General features: G+C 40.9%; 1 protein-coding gene across 6 annotated transcripts in view; it reads left to right on the top strand.

The window, feature by feature from the left end:
* ARHGAP24 (Rho GTPase activating protein 24) overlaps positions 1–22,444 on the top strand; it is a 242,869-nt gene that overhangs the window by 111,449 nt on the left and 108,976 nt on the right. For 5 of the 6 annotated variants that reach the window (XM_064416795.1, XM_064416796.1, XM_064416797.1 and 2 more), the window contains one exon: positions 13,492–13,579. In XM_064416795.1, coding sequence (XP_064272865.1) covers positions 13,492–13,579 — 88 coding nt within the window. Of the gene's footprint in view, positions 1–13,491; positions 13,580–16,644; positions 17,127–22,444 lie in introns of those variants that run through there. The other variant, XM_064416799.1, reaches the window with a different exon arrangement.

Genomic DNA, 22,444 nt, shown 5'->3' with positions numbered 1-22,444 from the left:
TTTTCTGCACTGGGAATGAGGGTAGTTCAGTTTAAGAAATTAAGATTAGCAAATTCAGAAGTTTTTAGTGGAGGGGAGAAACAGTTTTTAAAAGTTTAAGTGCCGAAAAGGGCTTGGTGGTTATTGTTTTGATATCTGCTATCGTACTTTCAAATGTCTGTTTGTAGCAAAGACATTGCACAAGACAGCAGAGACCAGGACAGACTGCAATTCCCTTAGTACTTGCATAATATTAATAATGAAGACAGACAGGAGCCTCAAAATCCTGATAGTGTTTATCACATGAGACTGTGTCCTTACCCATCCTTTGGATAGATGCTGTAACTTATTATTAAACTTCTCAGTTTAATAATAGAGGATGAGAATCCCTCAAGGCTAGTGGTGACTGTCATTTGTTTGGCTGGCACTCATATTTAAGAGGCATCTTGGTCAGAAATGCCTGAAGTCTTGGTTAGGTGGTACAAAAGAGGTGTGTATCAGGTGAAAGGCCCTGAAACTCATTTACAAGGACTGTGGGCTGAATGTTGGACAGGAGTGTTTATAGGCTTTGGTACTGGCTCTGGTTTTCTTAGATCATAAAGCCATTTGCGTTTGAAAATAATTTTCTTTATCCTCAGTTCCTCTTTGCACTCAAAACTTGAAATTTTTGTATAAATGGGATCACAGGCATTACAGGGAAGTAATTTAATTGTGGTACAAGTTTGTGTTTCAAAACGAAAACCTACTCAATCCCCGAGAGTTGGAATATTGTTACATCAGTTGATGTTCTCTCCTTTAAAAGGGAAGGAGAAAAGAGATCTGGAACAATCATTGATACAAACTCTTCTTAGGAGATAAAATGGAGATGGTTTAGACATGGGTTTCTAATTCAGAGACTTTTGTTCCTTAACATAAACTTTGCTGAAAAGAGATTCTGTGGCTTCAAATGAAGTTGCTGCTGTTTGTGTTTGAGTGACTGTATGTTTATCATCTTGTAATTCAGTGGGGCTCTCAAGCTGGAGAGCTTTCTTGTTCTGTTTCCCATGTTCCACAGGATCCCACTTCTTGATTGGTACTCTGACAGTGGATCATAGCAGTGGAAATTTTGATAATTTGCTTCATTCTGCATAGCTCTACATCTCACTTCAGACGCCTCTGCTGATGTAGGCAGAAAATCTGAAAGTCTTCTCTATGGCTGTTGCTCAGTGGCACTCTCAGTTGGACTGGATTTTCGTAGTATATATATTTAAATGTTTGTTGGGCTGAACACCAAGTCTTTTTGAAAGGTTCCTAGCTGGATGGGTGGGGTCTGGGATGTGAGACCCTGGCTTTTGTGCATCTGAGTGCACAAAAGTGGTTGTGGAAACCATAGCAGTGTAATTCCTTTCTCTTCAGACAAATGTTTCTGATGACAGCTGCCTAATGAAAAACCTTGGAATGGCTGAAATCTTGCCTTTCCATGAGAGCAGCCCTTTATTTCAATCCCTCATGAAACTCTCAAAACCTGCCTGTGAGTCTAGATGTCTCTTTTTTGGGGTTGCTATGAGACAGCAGCAGTGTGCCTGCTGTCTGCTTTCCCCGGGATATCTGTCCAGCCATTTTAAGTGGCTCAGCCAGTTTGTGTTCAGTACTTCTCTGACTACTGTAGATCTAAAATGTACAAAATACCTAAATTGGAAGGGGAACTAATGGAGAGAGCACCAAAGCTATAAATATGAGATGCTGTTTGTCAAAATTTATGCTAACATTTTTACAACGTGATTTGATTGATGTAACACTTCAAACAGCAGCCTTGATCAGGATGCTTTTGTGAACAAGATAATTTATCTCAGCAAATGCATTTCACATAAATGTTTTAAAATGAAAGGCATGATAAATCTGTCTAGAGCCTGCACACAATAGACCTGCCAAACTTGCCACCTGTTAAAGCTTTTAATGAACTGTTCTGTATTTAACAGAAAAAGTGTAATTAATGTTGTCACTTCCCTTTGCTGAGATTTCCCTCATCTCAGGCACTCTGAGATACCATGTAGCAAATGCTTCTGAGTGGAGCAGCTCTGGTGTTGCTCTGGTGTTTCAATTAGACTTCAAGCAAACCAGTGAAGAAGCCATTAAATCCTAAAGGTGGCTTTTGTGCAACACAGCCATGAGGACAGGCCTTTTGTCCAAAGCCACGAGGAGTTTGGGAGTTTTGTGTTTTGTTGGGAGTCAGAGGATGCCTAACCCCCTGTTATGTTGTTAGATTAATGGGAAAGTAGTTGCTCTGGATTTTCTAAATGGAAGATGATATTTCTCAGACTAAACCAAAAATGTACAATGATTTTATGTTTCCGTGTGTGTGTGTAAGAGAGAAAGCCTTTGAGTGCATTAAGACCTCTAAGACACGGGTTGGTGGAGGTTTTTCTGCAGGAGGTGGGAAAGGTATTCAGAAGTCTTTCTCCATCCCTCTTGTAGACCCTCTTTAGGTACTGCAAGGCTCCTAGAAGGTCTTCCAGAACCTTCTCCTCTGACAGGATGCCTTTCCCTATGTTCTTCAATGAATTCCCACTCTGCTTTTTTTTCATCCAGAATCATACTGGATGCTTGATGTGTAGGTCCTTGATTGACTTTGGTTTACTGTGGATGTGGAAGACATTTCTGGCTGAGTAAACAATACTGAGCTTTTAGTTAAGCTGTGCAGTGACCAGACTGAAGCTCACTGATGTTGCAGAAGGGATGTAGAAGGGCAGAAGGGAGCTAGAAAAAGTAGAAGGAGTGGGTAAGGAGGTAGAACAGCAAGGGAGAAAGCTGTGTAGAGATTTGTGAGGTACATGGGCGAAGTTGGGAGCATGATCAGTAATAACCATTCGTAGAAGCACTGGCATTGTAAAATTGTACCCTTTTAAAAAAGTAATGAAATGTCGTTGATTGCCTTCATTGTGTGTTCCGGCTTCAAAAGGCAGCCGTGAAAGCATCCTCAAACCAGTGACTCAAGTGGTTATTAGAATTCAGAAGCTTTTCTGTTTTTCTTTTGGCTCAGTTACGTTTTGTCCCATGAGATAAAATAATGTGGTAGCTTTCACAAACTACTGTAAGCTTGAGACATCCTTCTTTTTCTGGCCACGTCCTAATATCTTGAGTTTCCCATGATGATCCCAGCTTCAGCTGGCGTGACTATTCTCTGTAGCTGTGAGCGTGCCAGAAAATGGGACCACTTCTGGTTCAGCTCCAGAGTAAAGTTTTTACCTGCATATTGGTGGGCTGACTAATTTGACATGTTTGTGCTGTGTTTTCACTTTGGAGACAACAAATGTGCAGCAGAATGGAATGTGCACCTAGAAATGCTAAAAGCTTCTGGAGCTATCTCTCAAAAAAAGCAGATTCCAAAGTGTTGACAGCAGATGACTGGTATGAGCTACTTTTTCTTAATAGTTGGAAGAAAGGCCCCTTTTCAACAATAACTGCAGGCAGGGAGCAGTTCAGTGGCCAAAATATTCCTGTGTTTGCCAGAAAACCTGGAGCTTTGTTTCTGTTCACCTGCTGTGTAAACACTGCTTGGTTTCTCCTCTTCCATAAACAGTATTTTGTCCTCTTGCTTTTGTAAAGGCTTCTGTAGTTTCTCCTGCAGACCATGAAGGCCTTCATGGTCACTTATATTTTGATAGCTTATTAAAATAGCAACATGGAATCTAAGGTATTTATATTAATACTGTTGGAACAGAGCAGCTGCTGGCGTGCAGTTAATAATGCTGGCCTCCAGTCACCCTGAATCCATTTTTATTCCAGACTGTCTGGCACTCTGCAAGATACACCCCCCTCAACAGGTCTGCAGAAAGCTTGTCATAATGTCTGGTGGAAAAGCAGATAAATGATGGTTTGATATTTAAGTCTGTAAAATTTTAAAAAGCTGTAGTAAGCCCAAGTACACTCAGTTGTTCTTGCTGTATGTGTACAGAATGTTGTAAAATACCTTTGGTGGTATTCAGAGAACAGTGTAAAAATCTAGATTATGAGCGTCTTATTTATTCTCAGTGAAGTAAGTGCTATTTTGAGACAGCATAGTCTTGAAAAATATTGGCTATTTTTAAAAGATATCTCTAATTAAAAAGGTCAGCCTCCCTGCAGACCCTGGTAAGGTGCAGGAGCAAGTAATTCTGGAAACTTTGGCATACAAAGGAGCAGCTCTGTGGCTCAGCTTTGGTCTGCCATAGTGTTCTTACAGCCTAACTGCTGAGATAAAAGATGGAAAATGGACTTTTTTCCCCATGGTTATCTTTTGAATATAGCACCTTCCAGCCTGTTGTCCTATGACACTGTGATTTTAATGATGCACCCAGTAAATTCCTCCTGGAGTAGCAAACTGTCAAAAGAGAGACCCAAGGGGAAACAAGAGGTCAATTAAACTAACACTGAGAGGAATTGTTTGTGGTGGTCCTTGAGTGGTTGTTGTCTTATCCTAGGTTGGTTTTGTGATCCACATCAGTTCATGGAGTTGAACTGATGTCAAAAACTTGCCACAGCTTGAAATAGTTCTGAATGCACGTTGTGCCAGTTGGAGATTATGAAGGAACCACGTGTACATAAAAACCCTCACCCTGTCTTGTGCAAGCAGAATTGCAGAAATGTGCATGTGTTCTGCACAACTGAACTGATTCGCTGGTACTTGGCTTGACCTAAACCAGCTCCTCCTAAACTCTTCCTTGATTTTGTAGTTATTTAAATTGGTGATTATATCACACCTTTTCTTACATAGCTTGTAATTTAAGCCTTGTTCTCAAAAAATGTTACTAATGCACTAATAAGTCTAATAACGAACAACTGCATCTCATACAAAAGCTGTAAAAGTGTGTGATTCTGATCAATTACAAAAACGAAACTATGCAAGAATTCCAGTTTCAAGTTGGAAACAGTATCACAGAATGAATGAAGCAAATGAAGATGCTGAACTGAAAGTAAAGTGTGGAAATAGCCAAGGCACAAATGGTATTGCAGGAAAAGTAATTTGTAATCAGGGAATCAGAGTTTTCCAGTTGTGTTAATTGTTTTGGTGGCACCTATTTTGTGTAGATAGCACAAAAGACATGACCTTAGTCTCCCCCTGAGATAGGATCACTGCTACTTAATGTAATCCCTTAAACAAGTACCAACAGAGTACCCTACACAGATGCCAGAAAGCTAAATGAACTGTTTAATTCTGTGTGATTGTGGTATTTGTAGTGTAGTCGCACTTTATAAGCTGTGCTCATAGAAAATTTACTATATGGGTTAAATATAAACACTGTATATAGATGGTAAAGCAACAGGCAGTATAGTAATTTAAAAACCTTGAAAAACAAATAGGTAACCCTTGCCATTAACATCTGAAATTTTTCCATGTGAAACTGAATTTTTTCTTCTCATAAAAAACTTCAAGATAATAACTTGGATAAGTTAGGCAGGTTTTCCTGGAATGTTCTTGCTACACAAAAGCTGACAAGAGTATTTGCACAGGAGAACAACCAGTTTTGCTGGAATTGTGGTCCCATTTCCATGTCCCTCTGCCACCTTTTTTATGCTGTGAAAGTTGCACTTCATGTGTAATTTTTAGGAAATCTGCAGCAACTTCAGCCTTTACTTTGACATGGAAATTAATTGTCCTAGGTGGGATATTTGGCCATATATAGATTTCCTGGAAAAAACATAGAGTTGGCATTGTCCCATGGATCCAGCCTGTTCAGATTCCTCTTCAGAGTCTTCCTAGTCTCCAGCAGATAAACACCACTTGTAGCCATCTGCCAGATGGATTTAATTCTATTTACACCATTCTCTGTGCGCAGCCATCCAGGCAGCTTTTTAACCCAGGGAAGAGTGCCCCCATCCAAGCCAGGAGCAGCCAGTTTCTCCATGAGAATGTTGTGGGAAACTGTGTCAAAGATTTTATTAATGTCTTTGATAAACCTCCACAGCCCTTTCCTCATGCATTAAGGGGGTCTCCTTGTGATAGAGGGAAATCAAGTTACCTGACCTGCCTTTCATAAATCCATGCTGGCTGGTTCTGTTCCCAAAGAAGGGATTGAGTACATCAACCTTTTCTTCATCCTTTGTCACATTTTACCCCACATCCAGTAAAGGGTGGAGGTTTTCCTTAGCTCTCCTTTGTTGCTGATGTATTTATACAACCATTTTACTGTCTTTTACGGCAGTAGGCAGATTAAGTTCTAGTTGAGTTTTTGGCTTTCTAATTTACTCTCTGCATAATTTCACCACATCCTTGTAGTCCTACTGAGTTGCCTGCCCCTACTTCCAAAGACCATAAACTCTCCTTTTTCCCTGTCTTCCAAAGCTCTCTGTTCACCCAGGCTGGTGTTCTTCTTGACCATCTTGTCTTTTGGCACATGGGGACAGCCTGCTTCTGCATCTTTAACATTTCCTCCTTGAAGAATGTCCAGCCTTCCTGGACTCCTTTGCCCTGCAGGAATGTCTCACAGGGGACTCATGTCAACTACACTTCTCAACAGGCCAGAGTCTCTCTCACAGTGTTGCTGTATCTGTCCACACTGTCACTGGAGAGCTTTGTATATAAATGAGAGGTCATATTTGAAATTTTCCTCTTGTCAGATGTTATTGTTTTGGGGAATAATTGCATTGTTTTGCCCTAGATGTTCTCAGGACTGGAAGTTGGTAAATTTCCTTTGCAGCAGAGGTCTGTAAAGCAAGACTTGGTCCTTTCTGTTCTGGTGCTTTATTGGCTTTTTATCTTGGGAAGATAGTTTTATCTAATTATAAGCTGAATTTCTTACTGACCAGAGCTATTTGAAGTATTTTTTTCTGTAATAAAAATATCTAAAAACTCAGTAATGCCCAATTCCATTTTTGTGTGTTGATCAAAATTTAATGACCATTGCAAAGCCTAATTTTATCAAAACTTCCATGTGTGCCTGTAATGATGCTCTCAGCTTGTGTTCATGAGTTCTTAAACTCATTGCACTCTCTGAATTTATTTATGCATCTTATTTTTTTCTTTGCCTTTGGAAAATACCGAGGGATGTTTCTGTGAGTAATACAGCAACTGCAGAGTGGGGTCCACAGGAAGGCACCTCCTGCCCCTGAACCCTGTGATCTGTCTTTTTTTCTGACCTGAGCTCAGTCTTATCATAGCTGTTTTGTCTCTCTTGCCCTTACTAGAGAAATCAAAGCCATAGGCCTGCAGTATGGATCCAACCTCTGGATTTAGGCAAACTTATTTTTTTGTGCTGTCAGTATCTTAACTTTGCATGAGCTTGCTTTCTCTTATGGGACAAATAAGGGAGTTTTTTGCCTAGTGTGTGCTCAAGCCAAGATTGTTTCATTCTTGAGGAAAGAAGTTTCTCTGAAGCAGAGAAGCACTCAGCCATGAAGTGAAATGTCTGGCAGGAGGGAAGGAGAAAAGTCTTTAAAGAAACTGTAATCACATAGTAATAAAACTGTCAGTTCTATCTCTCATGTCAGAATAAATGTTTTGGTGCTCCCTATCAGGCAAATGGTATAGATGTTATTCACCACCACAGGAAGGAATTTCCCTTTTTTTTTAATATTAAGCTATCAGGTAGGTTTGAACATTGCTTTAAGTAAAGGAAAAAAGATCTCTCTAGGCTCCTGTTTGCAGAGTTTCTGAGAACTAAACAATAGTTCTCATTCTTCAACAGAAACAAATTCTAAAAATGTGTTAACTTAGTGGGACAAGAAAATGTCAAATGCAATGGTGTTTATGCCAGAAAAATGTATGCTGTGTAATGGCTTAATTTCATATTTCATCCAACCAACCCTGATTTGTTTTTTTTTTTTTTTTTTTGTAATTTCTCTTTCTTTCTGTTCATTCCTGGCATGCAACCCCCTAAAATCTGAGAAGTCACCCCCAGCCATTGTTTTCTTCTTGTACACATTGCAAAACTGTAAATGGCTGCTATAACTTCAAGCCAAGGAGTGCATCACCTCCTGCAGTAAATACACTACTTCCATTACTTTAGTTCCTTGAGTGGTACAAAAATCCATTCTTATGATAAAAATTAAAAAAAATCTGCACTGACCCAGGGTTTGGAGCCAGCTGGAGGACTTGCTCAGGCCCAGTTTGAAATACAGATATTTCTGTGTAGGCAGTCAGATGAGAAGGGGTGGCTTTCAGAGTTGCTGTGCCCTTTTGCAGCAAGTGATTTCACTGGGATCTTGGAAATGAATTGTAATGGTGGCAGTAGAGTTGAGTTTTTAAAAAATCACTGCCGTCAAACTGCTTGTGGTGAGCATAGTGCAGGTTTCATTCATTACTGGCCTCAGTACGAATGGATTTCTGTCTGTAGGCTCTTGACAGTGCAAAAGGCTCACTTGGATTTGAGATCTGGTTTTGTGGTAGCTTAAAAGCAGAAACTGCAATGGGAGGAACAAGAATTTATAAATAACTCATTACTTGCATGTTCTTTCTCCTTTGCTATGCATCACTTATTTATATATTCACAGGTGTGCACGTTTGTATATACATGTAGAAATATACTTGTGTCGTATATTTTATTTACATTGATTAACAGGCTTCTCTGTGAAATATAGTAGATGCCTTTCTGGCAGTGACCTTGTAAATACTAGTGATGTTGAGAGTATTATTCACTAGAAGTAGTTTTTTTCAGTTTAAAAGTAATATTTTTCATTTTTTCAGATGACGTTTTTCAGTTTAAGGTGCCATCTGAGCTTAAGTCCACTATTGTTCCGAAGTTTTACAGCCCAGACTTTGCAGAAGCAGCAACGGTGACAAAGGAAACCACAGAACACTGCTTTGTTGGATGTGGCTGTGAGTCATACAGAAGACACAAGTACCCAAAGGTTCCTTCTGCCTCTTCATCCCCTCCATCAGCTGCCTGTTTCCTGGCTGATGATGTTCCTGCCTCTCTGACAGCTGATGTGATGTGTTTTCCATGGAACCACAAGAACAGATACGTAAATAAAAAGCACCTTACTTGAAAGTCAAAGTAGAGTTCAGTGGTCTTTAAATAATATATAAATAAATAAAATAATAAATAATCAAAGCTGGAAGGACAAGAAGAACATCTGATATAACTGCTGGTACTGTGTATTTCTCATTGTTTTTTAAGGGGTAGCAGGGCGAACTACGGCAAGCAAATAGCTCCAGAGAAGTGTATTGGGATAAAACATGAAAATATTATTTTGACAAGAAAGCACTTTATTGACTCATGTCTGTATTTGCTTTTTGAGTAAAATCCATCCAGAGATATTTAAAATCATGTATTTGTCTTCACATTTGCCAGTCAGCATCTTCAAAATATTGTAATTCCTTGTGTCATAAGCTTTCTTGGGCAAAACCTGCTATCTCCTGGACAAGGTGGTGAGTCTGCTTGGGAAAACCAAGTAGAAATGAGGCAGGGAGGAGTAATGGAGCAGAGGCAGCAGGAGGCACAGGGTCACTTCCCTGGTGCAGTGTGTTACACGGAGCGTGCAAACAGGAGCACCATCTGTCAGCTGCTCCTCATGAAGCTCTTGTGCAGCGGCCATCCTGTCTCCTCTTCCGTGCTTCCTCCTGAAGTTCAGCTGCTGAATGGTGCTGAAAATGTTCTCAGGGAGCAGCACGGGATAAAACATCTATTTGAGCAAGGCTGTATCATGCTGTGAGACTAATCCAAAGTAGATTGATGTCATTCTTGCTGCACTACAGAGTTTTATCAAGCACTTAGTTAACAGAGCAGTATTTTTTTCTCAAGATAAGCACTTCATTTATGCAGATTTTTGATTTTAGCAGATGTGTTGCTCTGCTGTATAGGAGATGTTTGGCTTGAGCAACAGTGTGCTATAGAAAAATCTCTGTGATCTCTGTGTGAGAATCTCCTTTGAAAGTGGGCTATTCTGTTAGGGAAAAGGCCAATGCTTTTTGAGCAATCCCGATTTTCTCCTACATGCTGTGAGTCATCCTGAATGCTCAGCTAGAGAAGCAGAACTGCTCTGGTAAGGACAGAAGTGCTGGAAATGGAAAAATAACTCGGGCATACTGCAGCAGGAGCTCTGCAAAACACTGCTGATTTGGTGGAGGCAGAGCCTGCAAACAGGATGGCAGTGGGAGCCAGGAGGGACTTGGGTTAGGGCCACATTTTTCTCCCACTTCCCTTTTTCCTGTATTTCTATAGACTGTCTGCATTGATTCCCGCTGGCACCATGCTGGTTTGTTTTTTCTTTTTTTTTGAAAGCAAAATATTAATCTGCTCCAATCTGCAGTCTTGGGTTGAGAGTTTTGAAATATTTTGAATGATCTGAAGACTTTGATGTGAAGCAGTGTGAAGCTGCCTCATTATGGAACATTTGCATGCACACATGCACTGACAGCCAAGTTAAACATCTATTTCCTCTGGAAATCACCTTCCTCTTGTGTATGCAAATTACTGTCTTGTTAGGTGTCTAAGGCTATCTGGTTGGTTTTCTCCTACTTCCCCCTGGAATTAGGGCAGAAAGCAGAGCTTGAATTTGTTGAAGTTTTGGAGCTAACTGGTAGTCCATACTCATGGGACTCTCCAGGCTGTAAGGATGGGTCTAATGTTGCACCTTAAGGGCCCAGAAAGGCAATTGAGCAGGGGAACCAGCAGTGATCTGGGGACCCCATTTGTATCAGATCCCCCACAGCTGGGGCTTTGTTACAGTACAGATGTGTTCCCTGGGCATCAGCTGCTGAGAAGCTCAGCAAAGGGACACTCCAGACAGCCTCAGTGCAGTTATGTGGACAGCTACAAAGCTTAGCAAGGGGGAAGTGCTGCTGCGTGGTGAAGGCAGACACATGGGTGTGAAAGCAGACAGAATGGGAAGTGAGAGAGCTGCAATTGCTCTTAACGCTTTCTCCTCTAGAGTTGGGCACCCAGGTGCATGTTGCACAAACAAAGCTTTTTTTTAATTAAAAAAATCCCCTCACATATGTATATTGAAATATTTCATGTGCACTGATGTTTGCAATAACAGTTCTGGAAATAGTGAAATAAAATCACTGCTTGAGGATATCTTCTTTTTAAACTATAGCAATATTCTGTATGGTGTTAATGTCTGGTTTCTCTTCATATTAACTTAGCCATTGTGTGTGGCTTTAGGCTTTACATTTCAGTAGATGGAATAGGTTTGATCTATGAAACTAAGGCACTAGTGTTATAAATAAAACACTTCTGTTTGGATGGTCTCAAAAATCTGTCATTAGGAAAGCTCCCTATAAATGGTAAAAGAGTTTTTCATCAAAGAATCAGAAAGCATCCCACTGTGATGAGTCTGCAGCGTGCCTTTTGCTAATGAGTTGATAGCAAAGTTCAATGCAGTTTTCATTTACTGTCTCATGAATTGATTTTAGTTTACAGTGCTGTAGGGTAGGTCTCATTAATTTTGTGTTTTTGTTTAATTGAGTAGCAAGACCTATGATTGGCTTGAATATGTTGTGTGCCCTCAGTGGTACAGGCTCCTGAGACAGTGAAACTCCAGCATGGAGGATCTGCTCATCCAGTGTGCTGGGTGGAGCTTCTTCTGGGTAAAACCAGCTCAGTCTGAGAGTGGGAAATGAAGTCTTATACCAGTTTTAGTGGTCTGTTACATGGGACAAAAATGCATGTAGTTAAAATGCCTTTTAGAGATTCTTATTCCTGCTCTCCCATAAGTCTGAGAAAAAATGTGTTCCTTATATTTTCCTGATTTTTGTTTAGGTGTTAATACGAGAATTTGAACTATATTGTGACTTACGTTTTCCTGTTCACATAATCATTTTTGTTTATGATATTTTGGTTGCCTAATAAGGTATTTCACAGAAGACTTTGGAGTGTGACATCTACTAAGGGGTGCTGCTTGTGGCAGGACTGAATGAAGATTGCTCTGAATGGGGCTGTTGGACCAAGGCACTTAATGCTTATGACACATTTGTATATGCAATGAGTGGGGACATCTGCCCACAACTGTTAATACCTGCTGCTTGTTCCACCTCAGCAGAAAGCTGTGCTGCTTCATTTGCTTTCAGCATCAATTATCATAGTGTTTCATGGAGGTGATTCTTTATGTTCTGACGAAATCGCTGTGCACCCTCTCTTTGTCTTCCTGTGATGGCACTGTTCTTGCTGGCACACAACACTGACAAGCTGGTATAGAGCCCAGACTCCACATCAGCTGGTACAAATACTAATTTTGTGAAACATTTGTTTACGTGTTCTTTCAGGTTTTTTTTTCCTGTTGGTTTGTAGAGTATTCCTTTGTGAAGAGATTGTAGTGTTTCTGCTTGTCTTGTCTTCCCAATAATTGTAAATGGTTCTGCTTATAATGAAGGTTCCAGGTCATAACAATGAATACTGGATAACAAAATTGATGTTTTTCATGTACAGAGATATCTTTAGGGCTGTTTAAATGAGGGGTCTGACATATTTGGGCATTTGGTTGAAACTACTATGGGAAATGGTGCTCTGTGATCCATCAGGGGATAAGGACCTTACTTGATGTATTCTGTGTTTAAGATGTGTAAGTTATACAAGTTGTTTACTTTGGAGATGGGGGCCCCATTATGCCATAACTGGAGAATATTACTAAGTAGGTAATCTATTATCTCTTATTAACAGTGGTGGAGAGCTTGTACTTAATAGAATTCCTAGGATGCTGCTCTGAAAATTTATCCCTAGACAGCCATCCCAACATAATTTTACTGAGGAGTGCCTGCTGATGGGGGTTGAAATGGTAAGAGGAGCTGTAATTTCTAAAAATGAAAAAGAGCTCTCAGAGGAAAGGTGTGGTCTATCCATGCCACGTGTCAGCAAACCAAAGGAGAGGAAATAAGCTGTGTCTTCAGCACAGCCCTAGAAATGTTTTGAGGGTTACAGGGGTTGTTTTTGTCGTTGGGTGTTACTAGAAGTATGCACAGGCTGAAATTCCCCACATGTTCTCTCAAGGTAGTGAAGTTGTAATAAAGGCTTTCAATGCTCACCACAGAGATTTTCTGACATCTCTTTGCCTGTAGCAAACACATCTTTGGACATGACTTTCTCTGTGCCTGCTGTGGCTTAGCACCAGCAGGCTGGCACGCTGCAGTTGATGTTTTCTCTGTATTACTTCCATGGGATGCTATGGAAAAAGGGCCCAGAGCAGGAACTGGGTGTGCACCCCACAAACTGAGGGTCCTCTTCTATCCACACCCCCCTTGGCTTCATCCAAGAAGCCTGGCTGGTGAATTCACTAGCCTCACGTGCAACTTCCTAGCTCTTCACTATCCCTTGCTTTAAGTCTCAATTTTTTTAGAACAGTGGGATTAGTATATGTGATAAGTAGAAAACTCTGCATGATATCAAATACCCAAGAGATTAAAAAAATTTATAGCTGTTGTCAAATGCCTTAGTTAATTAAAGTGATATGTGATGTTGGCTTTTGGATAATCCCTCCTCAATCTCACTTTGGAAATCAGCTGCTCAGGTGTTAACAGTGAAAAATTAATGTTTAACCCAGTCCAAAAAGAAGCAGCATTAGTCTGTCAAAGTATGGTAGCAGTTTTAATCCCATGTTTGTTGTTACTTTTTTCTTTAGGGTACCATCTTTCTGCCTGGCAACAGAGTAATTGAGCATCCCTGCAATGAAGAAAGTCCAGGAAAGTTCCTTTTTGAGGTTGTTCCAGGTAGGATATTCTACTCCTTATCAAAGCCCTTTGCAGTTTGTCCTCAGTGACAAATGGCCACATCTGTTCTGCCAGAACAGAAGCTGAAGGTGATTAATGATTCAGTTTAAGGAAAAAAAAAAGGTTTAATTTGTTAATATGGTGGTTCATAATTTTTTCATTCACCCCCAGGCAGCAGAGGAAAAGGATGTGTATTTTATTTGTCAGTGTAAAGCAGAATTCCTCAGGGCAAGGAAGTGACAGATCCCGCTCTTGGATCACAACAGCCCCATGTGGCATTGTGGGTTGGCAGCAGAGTGGCTGGAAAACTTCCCTGCAGAAAAGGACCTGGGGCTGCTCAACAGCAGCTGAACATGAGCCAGCTGTGCCCAGGTGGCCAAGAAGGCCAAGGGTATCCTGGCCTGGATCAGTGTAATGTGGCCAGCAGGAGCAGGGCAGGGATTGTCCCCCTGGAGTTGGCAGAGCCACACCTTGAGTGCTGTGTCCTGTTCTGGCCCCTCGCTAAAGAAAGTCACTGAGGGGCTGCAGCGAGCCCAGGAAGGGCAGCGGAGCTGGGGAAGGCTCTGGAGCACCCGTCTGAGGAACAGCTGGGGCTGGCTTAGCCTGGAGAAAAGGAAGTTGGGTGGGGACCTTATTGCAGGTAACAAGTGACAGGATGAGAGGAAATGGCCTCAAGCTGCGCCAGAGGAGATTTAGATTAGATATTGGGAAAAACTGCTTCACTGAAAGGGTTGTCAAGCACTGGGGGCTTCCCTTGTGGAAGGGAAGTAGGGGAGCCAACATTACCTGGAGTTATTTCAAAGATTTACAGATGTGATGCTTAGGGACAAAGTTCAGTGGTGGATGTTGCAGTGTTGGGTTAATAATTGGAATTGATTTTAAGCACATCTTCCAAAACTGAAGAATTTTGTTTCCACATCCAGTCAGCCCAGTGTATTTATTCAATATGTTCTGTTAATCCCAGTATTACTTTTCAAATAGCTTCCTATCATGGCTGTTTGGAAGGGAAAATAGATGGTAATGTCTGTTGTTCTTGATTTTAAACTGTCTTACTATCAGGGCACAAATGTAGTTTTGTTCACTGATGTGCCAAGTTATAATAAATTGTAAAAGTGTGAGAAATATGAAGTATACTTCAAAGCTTGATTATGAAAGCCATGGGCAGCAAGGGATTATTATGCAAAGATAGCCAGTATGATATCTCTCATGTTTAACACTCACCCCAATCTTGAATCAATCAGATTTGAAAAGTTTCTCACTGTCTCTCCTCAAAGTCCCTTTTTTATATGTTCAAAATCTTGAAAGAAACCTATTTATTGGCATCGCAAGTGTGGAGTGGACTAAAATCTTGTTGCTGTTGGAAATTAAGAAAATTCTTCATATGTCCTGATTTACATGACACCTTAATCTCTCTGAATAATGCTGACCCTGGGGATGCTTATCCTTCATGCCCAAGTTAAAAGCGCGCTTCATTTCCCAAAATGTTTGTTACACCACCTTTCTATGGAGTCCAGTTAAAAAGTAATTTGTACTTACTTTTGAGCTGAGTTCAGTATTTATCTGGAACATCCCTGAGAATCAGGTAGGCTTTTTTGTTTTGCTTGTTTTCAATTCTGAGAATGGGGTTTTGAATGTGTTTTAGGATAGCACCAGGGTATTTATTTACCCCTAACAAGCATGTGGCTACAGAGACTTCCTACTGGACATCTTATGCCAATGGTTCATGACCAAAAAAAGGTTTTATTGGAAAATAAGGACATTTCATGCCACAGCACTGGTCTTTGGGGGATGAAATGAAAATGAAGACTGTGGAGGAGGTATCACAGTGCAGATGTGAAGTAGAAGTGCCAACTGTATTTTATGCAAAAATGAAGTGAGCATTGCCACTGTCGTCATGTCACTGTTGCTTCTCAAGGCAAGAATTTGTCAGCCTTCTGTAATGGAGCTGTTTGTCATCTGTATCCTCTTAGTGACTCAGTATAAAAGTCAATTTTATAGGCTGACAACAACACAACTGAGCTCATCGAGTGTAACACAGAAAAATGTATTGTAGCTAAGGTTCTGTTTAGCCTTTGTTAGCTTTAATATGGGAAATCAGCTATGTTGCAACAGGATCTGTTTGCACATTTTTAAAGATTTCTTCAGCTGAGCATTGTGTTAAATGTACAGTGCTGAAGCTCATGCTGCTCTTGCATTTTTTTCCCCTGTATTAAAAGCTGAAGCAATTTTAGTTACTATCCCAAAAGCAAAAGTGACAAGTCCTCTTTTTGTCTCTCATGTCTGTGGGCGGCCTGAAAACTTGTGTGCGTGTGTTTGTTTATTGGTAATACATGCAAATTATTTTGGGAATGTACGTGGGAGTAGGTTTATACTAGGAAACTAATACTCTGTATGCAGCCATCTCTGAAGATGAATGGAAAAATGTGTGTGGAGACAAGTATCTTGCAGTTTTGGTGCTGTAATTAAAATACAGATGCCTTCAATTTGCATTTTGAAAACATTCTGTTCATTCTCTAAGTCATTAGATGATTTAATACTTAAAATTTTTCCTTTCTAAGAAAAAAAAATTTGGTGAGCTGACAAAGTTAATTTGCAGGAGAGAAACTCTCTCCTGTACAGCACAAAGCCCACGCCACTCTTCTGTGTGGGAGTTTTTTGTGCTGGAGTCAGTGACCATGAAATGATTAGTGATGCCTGTGCAAGCTTCTCCTGCACTCAGAGGAATGTTTCATGGTCAACAAAAATCAGAAGAGGGTTTAAATTAATACCTTTTAGTGGGAAATGTGCACATACAGCCAAGTTATGTGATTAGTTTTGAGTGATTGCACTGTATTTGCTAATTGTTCTGAGCTGTATATAGTAGATAAATCCTCATTCTGTGCATTGGTTGCATTCTAAAGGAAAGCTGAGGTTTTCCTCTTGGTGTGCAGTGTAATGGGGGAAGGCATCTGTGTTAGCAGGGAGCTGAAACAGGTGACCTTGCTGTGTCTCAGTGGGTTACATGTCACCCGTATGTGCAGGACAGGGCACAGCTGTGGTTTACGTGTGTGGTGCTTTGCAGACAGGATTCCTGCACCTCGTTGGCACCAGGAGGAGCCAAGCACAGAGACGTGGGAAGCTCAGGCTCGTTCCCTGTTTCTCACACAGGCTCAAGTGTCTTTTTTAGAGTCCCCTGGACTCTGCAAGGGTTGCTGTCTGAAGGCATTTTGAGCAAGTGCAGCCTGAGAAGCCTTGCAACAGGGGCCTGTGGCTTTCCCAGGGATGTCTGGATGCTTGTCAGAGCTCCAAGGACTTGAATCCTCATTTTCTGATGCTCTCAGGAAGCACCAACTGCTCACAATTATCTGGGCCTATGTAGGCAATTGGTCTAGAAGAGATGATGGTTATTGAATGGACAAAGGAATGTGCTTCATCATTGACTGGACTTTGATCCTGGAAACTAAGCTGCTCATACTGCTACCCCAGCAGCTGCTGTTACCTGAGATCCTTGTGTGCTAGCTGATGTCCTTCTCTGAGTCTGATAAATCATTTTGCAGCTTGGCCTCAGGTAAGAAGCCAGATCATCACTCCAGTGATACCTCACCCTTTTGGATGTTACCGAATCACGTCTGTCTTTGTCCCTGTCATTTATTAATGCAGAAAATTAACACACAAGGTTACTTGTGTATAAGGACAAGGTTACTTTAAGGACCATGCTCACTAGTAGGTGAACTGTTTGCATGCTCTTACCTAAATCATGAGTTCCCTCAGAGACACAAATATCCTAAAGAGTACTCTGATGAATTTTGCAGTTGCATGAATTTTAATACTTATTTAGTACTGTTTAAACTAGAACATAAATTTCCAAATACTGATCTTCAGTATTTGTGGAATCTTTTGCTTGTAAACTTTGTGCATCTGTATTGAGTTTTTTACTATTGACAAAGTATCATAGTCCAGCATGTGTATCTCTGTGGATGAATTTGCGCACTGAGGTACCAAAGTCAGTTCATCCCACTAAAAGCATTCTCTGTGCAGCCCCAAGTTATGTGTCTGCAGCTTAAATCAGAGTTCTGTGTTTGGGGATTATTCAGACTGTTAGGAAAGAACTGTAATAATTCAGGAAAGTCACTTGGAGTCTCCGCTGATGCTTTTGTTCTGCATTTTTGTGCCTGCTGATTTCTTGTGCTTGTGGATCCTGGGCTATATCACTTCCTATGAGGCAACATGAGATTTTGTCTTGAGTCATGGATGGTGGAGACTGCAGAAGGCAAGAATTACACTTTGTTAAAGGTCAGTTTGTCAGGCTCTTAATTAAAACCTCTGTGAGGGAGCAAAATACTAAATTCCAAGAACTTTGAAATAGTTTGTTTTTTGGTTTTTTTTCTTCATTAGTCAGAGGAAAAGTAGCATCCAAAGGCCTTTTCCTTTTGTTTTTTTTTTTTTTTTTCTCGTGTATTTAATTGCATGGTGTATGGCAACCTGCAAGAAATGTAATTTAACTGTTCTGGTAGGGAACATGAGATGGCTTTGAGGCTTGGTGTTTTTTAAGCTTCCTTTATGTGAAAGATTGGCTAATAAACAATTTTGCTGCCTCAACTGCAGTAAGTTTTCACTGCTTTTTAGTCAGCTGAGATGTGCATAGGTAGGTCTGTGCTGAGAGCCAGGTGGGCTCTGTTTTGCCTGTGTGTGTCACACTGATCTCGCTGTCAGTGAACAGCCTCTTTAGCCTCCACAAAGGTCTTGGGAGGTTTGAGAAGATGACTGCCAGTTTGTTATGGGGTTACCAAAACCTCTTGAATTCCCTGTTGCTGTGCAGTGTTTAGCAGGTTAAGCCCTTTGTGACTTTTGCCATGAGCTCTCAAACATCTGAAATGGGAAGACCACACTAGTTGCTAATTTTTGCTATCTACTGATTCACAGTGATTTTAATTAAGGCCTGGAAAATGTGGATTTGGTAAGTTCACTTGTATTTTTTCACTAAGGGACACAAGTAAGACAAAACAGGAGTTACAGATACATCTTTTTCAGCAAAAAAACAATTTTCTTTGTAGCACTGCTGTGTACCTTATCAGGTTAGATACCAGGTGCTTACTGTAGCTTCTACTTCAATACCCTTCTCCTCTGATATCAGTACTTTTTAGTCCTGCAAGTCCTTTTGACAGCCAGACTTGTGTGGGATGGGAAAGGTTGGACTTTACAGTGAGGCACCAAGCAGGGCAGATGATTAGCTGACATGTTTGACTGTGATGCAGCATCATGTCTCAGGGATAGAAATGTTTTAGAAGGTTTTGAGCCTCTTGTTTTGAAATAGAACTGTGTGTTTTCTGTAAGGATGTAGCCTTGTAAGAAATAAGGGGTGAGAGCTCCCTGGCTTGTCTTCTCAGGAGTAATTGCCATGTCCTAAGTGAGGATACACCCACACATGCAGCAAATAGCTTTCCTTGAAGGCTTATCAGAATATTGGCAACACAGTGCAATAAGCAAATTCTCTTCTGTTGACTTCAGGAGAAAATTGTTTGTGTATTAAGAGGGTTCCTCCCCTGATACAAAAAAAAAAAGACTTTCCACAGCGTACGCACGTGTGCACACACCTGATCACTGCAGGTGCTCTCTCTGCCTTTGCTGTCAGGCAGATTCTGTATTCCCTTTGCCATCAGCATAGCTATGACAATTTATTCCCTTTTCTACACAATATAAAACCCCAAATCAAAGTGTTGAACCATTCCGCTGCTCTGACTCCTTCCCGGTGCTGAATTCCTGACTCCTGGTATGATGCGGGCGGATTTAATTGATGCTGCCAGGAAGATGAATGCCTGCCCCTGTACGTGCTGACAGCCAGCAGTGCCTCTTCATTAGTCGTCAGGAGCACAGCCCCTCAAGGGCATTGCTGATAGCGCCGGCTGAACTAATTGTACCTCTGATATCGTGTGGAGGGAGCAGACGGGCTGTTTAATCAAGTGGGCACCAGCCTCGCTGCACAGATATCTCCGTGTAATCGCCCAGCGCGCTAAAGCAGCTCTGGGCACTGCTCCTTCCTCGTCAGAGATCTCCTGAAAGCCTTGCCATCCTTATTAAGGGTGATGCATTTCTCAGAGATGTATCTGGTTGAGAACCACCTCTCTGCGCTTGAACACATTGGCATGCATTGCCTCATTCTCGTCCTTTGAAAGGTGATTCAAAACTGATTTGGTTTTTTTTTTTTAAAGTGAGTCTTGGAGGTTCATGGAGTCAGCGAGCCAGGGAAATGAAGCTGGCTAAAGCCTTGCTGCATGTTTCTCACAAGGTTAATGGTGAGGGCTCACTGGAAAGGAACGCTTTTCCAACTTGAGCAGCAGCTCTCATGATGTGGAATTAGTTGATGTGCCCAGTTTTGTCTCCTTAGTAGTTTTCAGAAAAACAAAACCCAAACCATCCTCAATCCTACATCCCTGTGAAATGAGATGGTGGGTCATGCCGCTGAGCTGTTGTGCTGCCCCCATAAAATCTGCTCCTTTCAAGTCAATGCATGTGATACCCCTTTTTACCTATTTTTTTAATCTTTCTTGTCATGGCTACTGAGCAACAGCTGGGTGAAGGCACCAAATTTAAGAAACCTTCTTTTTGATCCAGTGCCTCCTTCTGTGACATTGAACCAAGTCACAGAATCACAAGGTTGAAAGAAACATTCAAGATTTTCTGTGCCTATATGTTCACACATATTTGAGATGAAACCTGCAGAACAAGCCTTGCATATTAATGGTGTCAGTCTGAATTAATGATAACCCATAATATGAGGGCTTTGGGGGAGAGAGGCAAGGCTGAGATTGTGACATATATTTCCAGAGTGACAGTTTTGCCTCCTCTATTAGGTTTTGTTTTGTGGGGCCAGGGTTTTATGAGCCCTTAAAAGGGAACCTAATACACCAAGGATAGCTTAGCTGTTACCTTTGGAGGCAAATAATGAGCAGGATGGCATCTGCTGCAGTGTTAGAAACAAAAAGGTTTAATAAAAGGAAAAACAATAAACAGAAAACCCGATCCAGGTACAGTGGTTTGCCCCTAGTAGAAACACCTTCACAAAAGCCTCGTGGTCTCTTTGTTCTCTCTTTTTCTACCTTATGGCCCAGGCGGGACCTTTTGGCTTCCATCCAATTAGGTGACCTCAAGGTTTTAGTGAAGTCTCTGGGGCCCTATAAGGTGGCTTTTCACCTGATCATTGGGAGAAACTTCTGGGCTTCCTTCCTTTTTTGGGGGACAAAGGCTAGTTTGCCCCTCTCTCATTGGGGGCATCCCCCTGCACTCCTTCACTCCTCTCCTTTGTATGGAAGATCCTCTCATGATACTGCATCTGGTTAAAGACTGATATTGGTGTGACTCAGATTTGGGCTACTAAAGGAATACCAGAAAATGTCCTGTTTATCATGCAAGAGGAAATTAGGCACCTTTTCCCATTCAGAACATGTGGTTGCTTTTCTGGTAGAACTCAAGCACTGGTATGTAGCAAAGAAGAGCATGAAATAACAGTTTTGCACATAATTTCTTTAAATATGGAAACATTAATTCATAGGGGCTTTTTCAGCCCAGAATTATCTGATAGTAGAAGTTTAGGCCATCTGGTTTTGAAGTGAAGGAATTAAATCTAGATGCAAAAGCTATTAAAAAAAAAAAAATAAAAGACCCTTCTCTGAATATCTTCTCTGAGGTATGCAGCATGTGCAGAATAAAAACATTTCTCCTTGCTCAGATGGCTTGTGTATTGTATTTAGTGGAACATCACAAATTTTGATATGTAAAACCCATTATCTTGAGTCCCTTCTATCTTGGTGAATCAGTGCAGACTGTAGGGTAAAAGTGTGGTTATATTAGAAGTAATAGTAATGTTGCCTGTTTTCTGAATGCTATTTTCTAGTTACAGTCTATTTTGAAAATAATTGAGAGAGGCAAATCATTTCTGAAATCTACTGAACAATTGTATATTTCATTTTCTTTCATCTAAATTAATTCTGCTTAATCATCTGTTCTCAGTGACATTAATTTAATGTGGCAGAAGATTGTACAGACTCTATAAAAATTCACCCATACTCTATAAAAATATACTATTACTCAAGCATGGTGTATGAAGCTGAAGTTAAAATGTTATTTTTCACTTGTGTCTTTTAATTTAGAAGTGGATTGCTTTTATTGATCCTGCTTAGCCCATGGTGCATGTGATCTGAGGTGTGTTAAGTTAGCAATATCGATCACTTGTGACCCACTGCTGTCATTCTGGAGGTCATCTGCTGCACAGGAGAATTTGGAACATAATGGCAGTGGAATCTCTAAAAACTTATGTGATAAAAAAGCAAACTTAGTGTTTGAGTTTGTGATAAACTTTTTCTACCATTGCTGTGTGCACACACCAGATTGGCTCCCACTGAGGGTGTAGCTCATAATGAAAATTACACTGGGGGCTGTGGCTTATTCCCAGCCTGTTTTAAATACTACCAGTTGTAATCACAGCAACAATGAGATGTCTTTTCTCTGCCTTGGCTCTGCAGCTGGCACTGGATTTTAATGGTTATTAATAATGTTGGAAAATGGCTTAAGTAATGCTAGAAATGCAGAGAGAGTTCTCACAAAGCCAGGTGGTCTGTGGGAAGTGAGAAAGGTATCTGGAACGAGAGGTTGTTGGTCAGACCATTTCTGATAGTGATTTCGGGACCAAATTATGTTTGTGGGGATGCACAATATTGGCTTTTTCCACTGTTCTGTTAAAAGGTGTGAGAAAATCCCTGAAATTTGAGTGTGCAGACTCTGTGGGGCTGAAGATAAATTGCACTCCAGAGGTGTGGCTGGAATGAGTTATGAAGCTGCAGCAGGTCACCAGTGAGGTCTGTGTCCATTAACCTTGTGTCCATGGCTCTT

The sequence above is a fragment of the Passer domesticus genome, chromosome 4 (assembly GCF_036417665.1).
Source record: "Passer domesticus isolate bPasDom1 chromosome 4, bPasDom1.hap1, whole genome shotgun sequence".
Classification (NCBI taxonomy): domain Eukaryota; kingdom Metazoa; phylum Chordata; class Aves; order Passeriformes; family Passeridae; genus Passer; species Passer domesticus.
The sequence above is the reverse complement of the archived record's forward strand: the minus strand, read 5'-3'. Positions and strand labels throughout refer to the sequence as shown.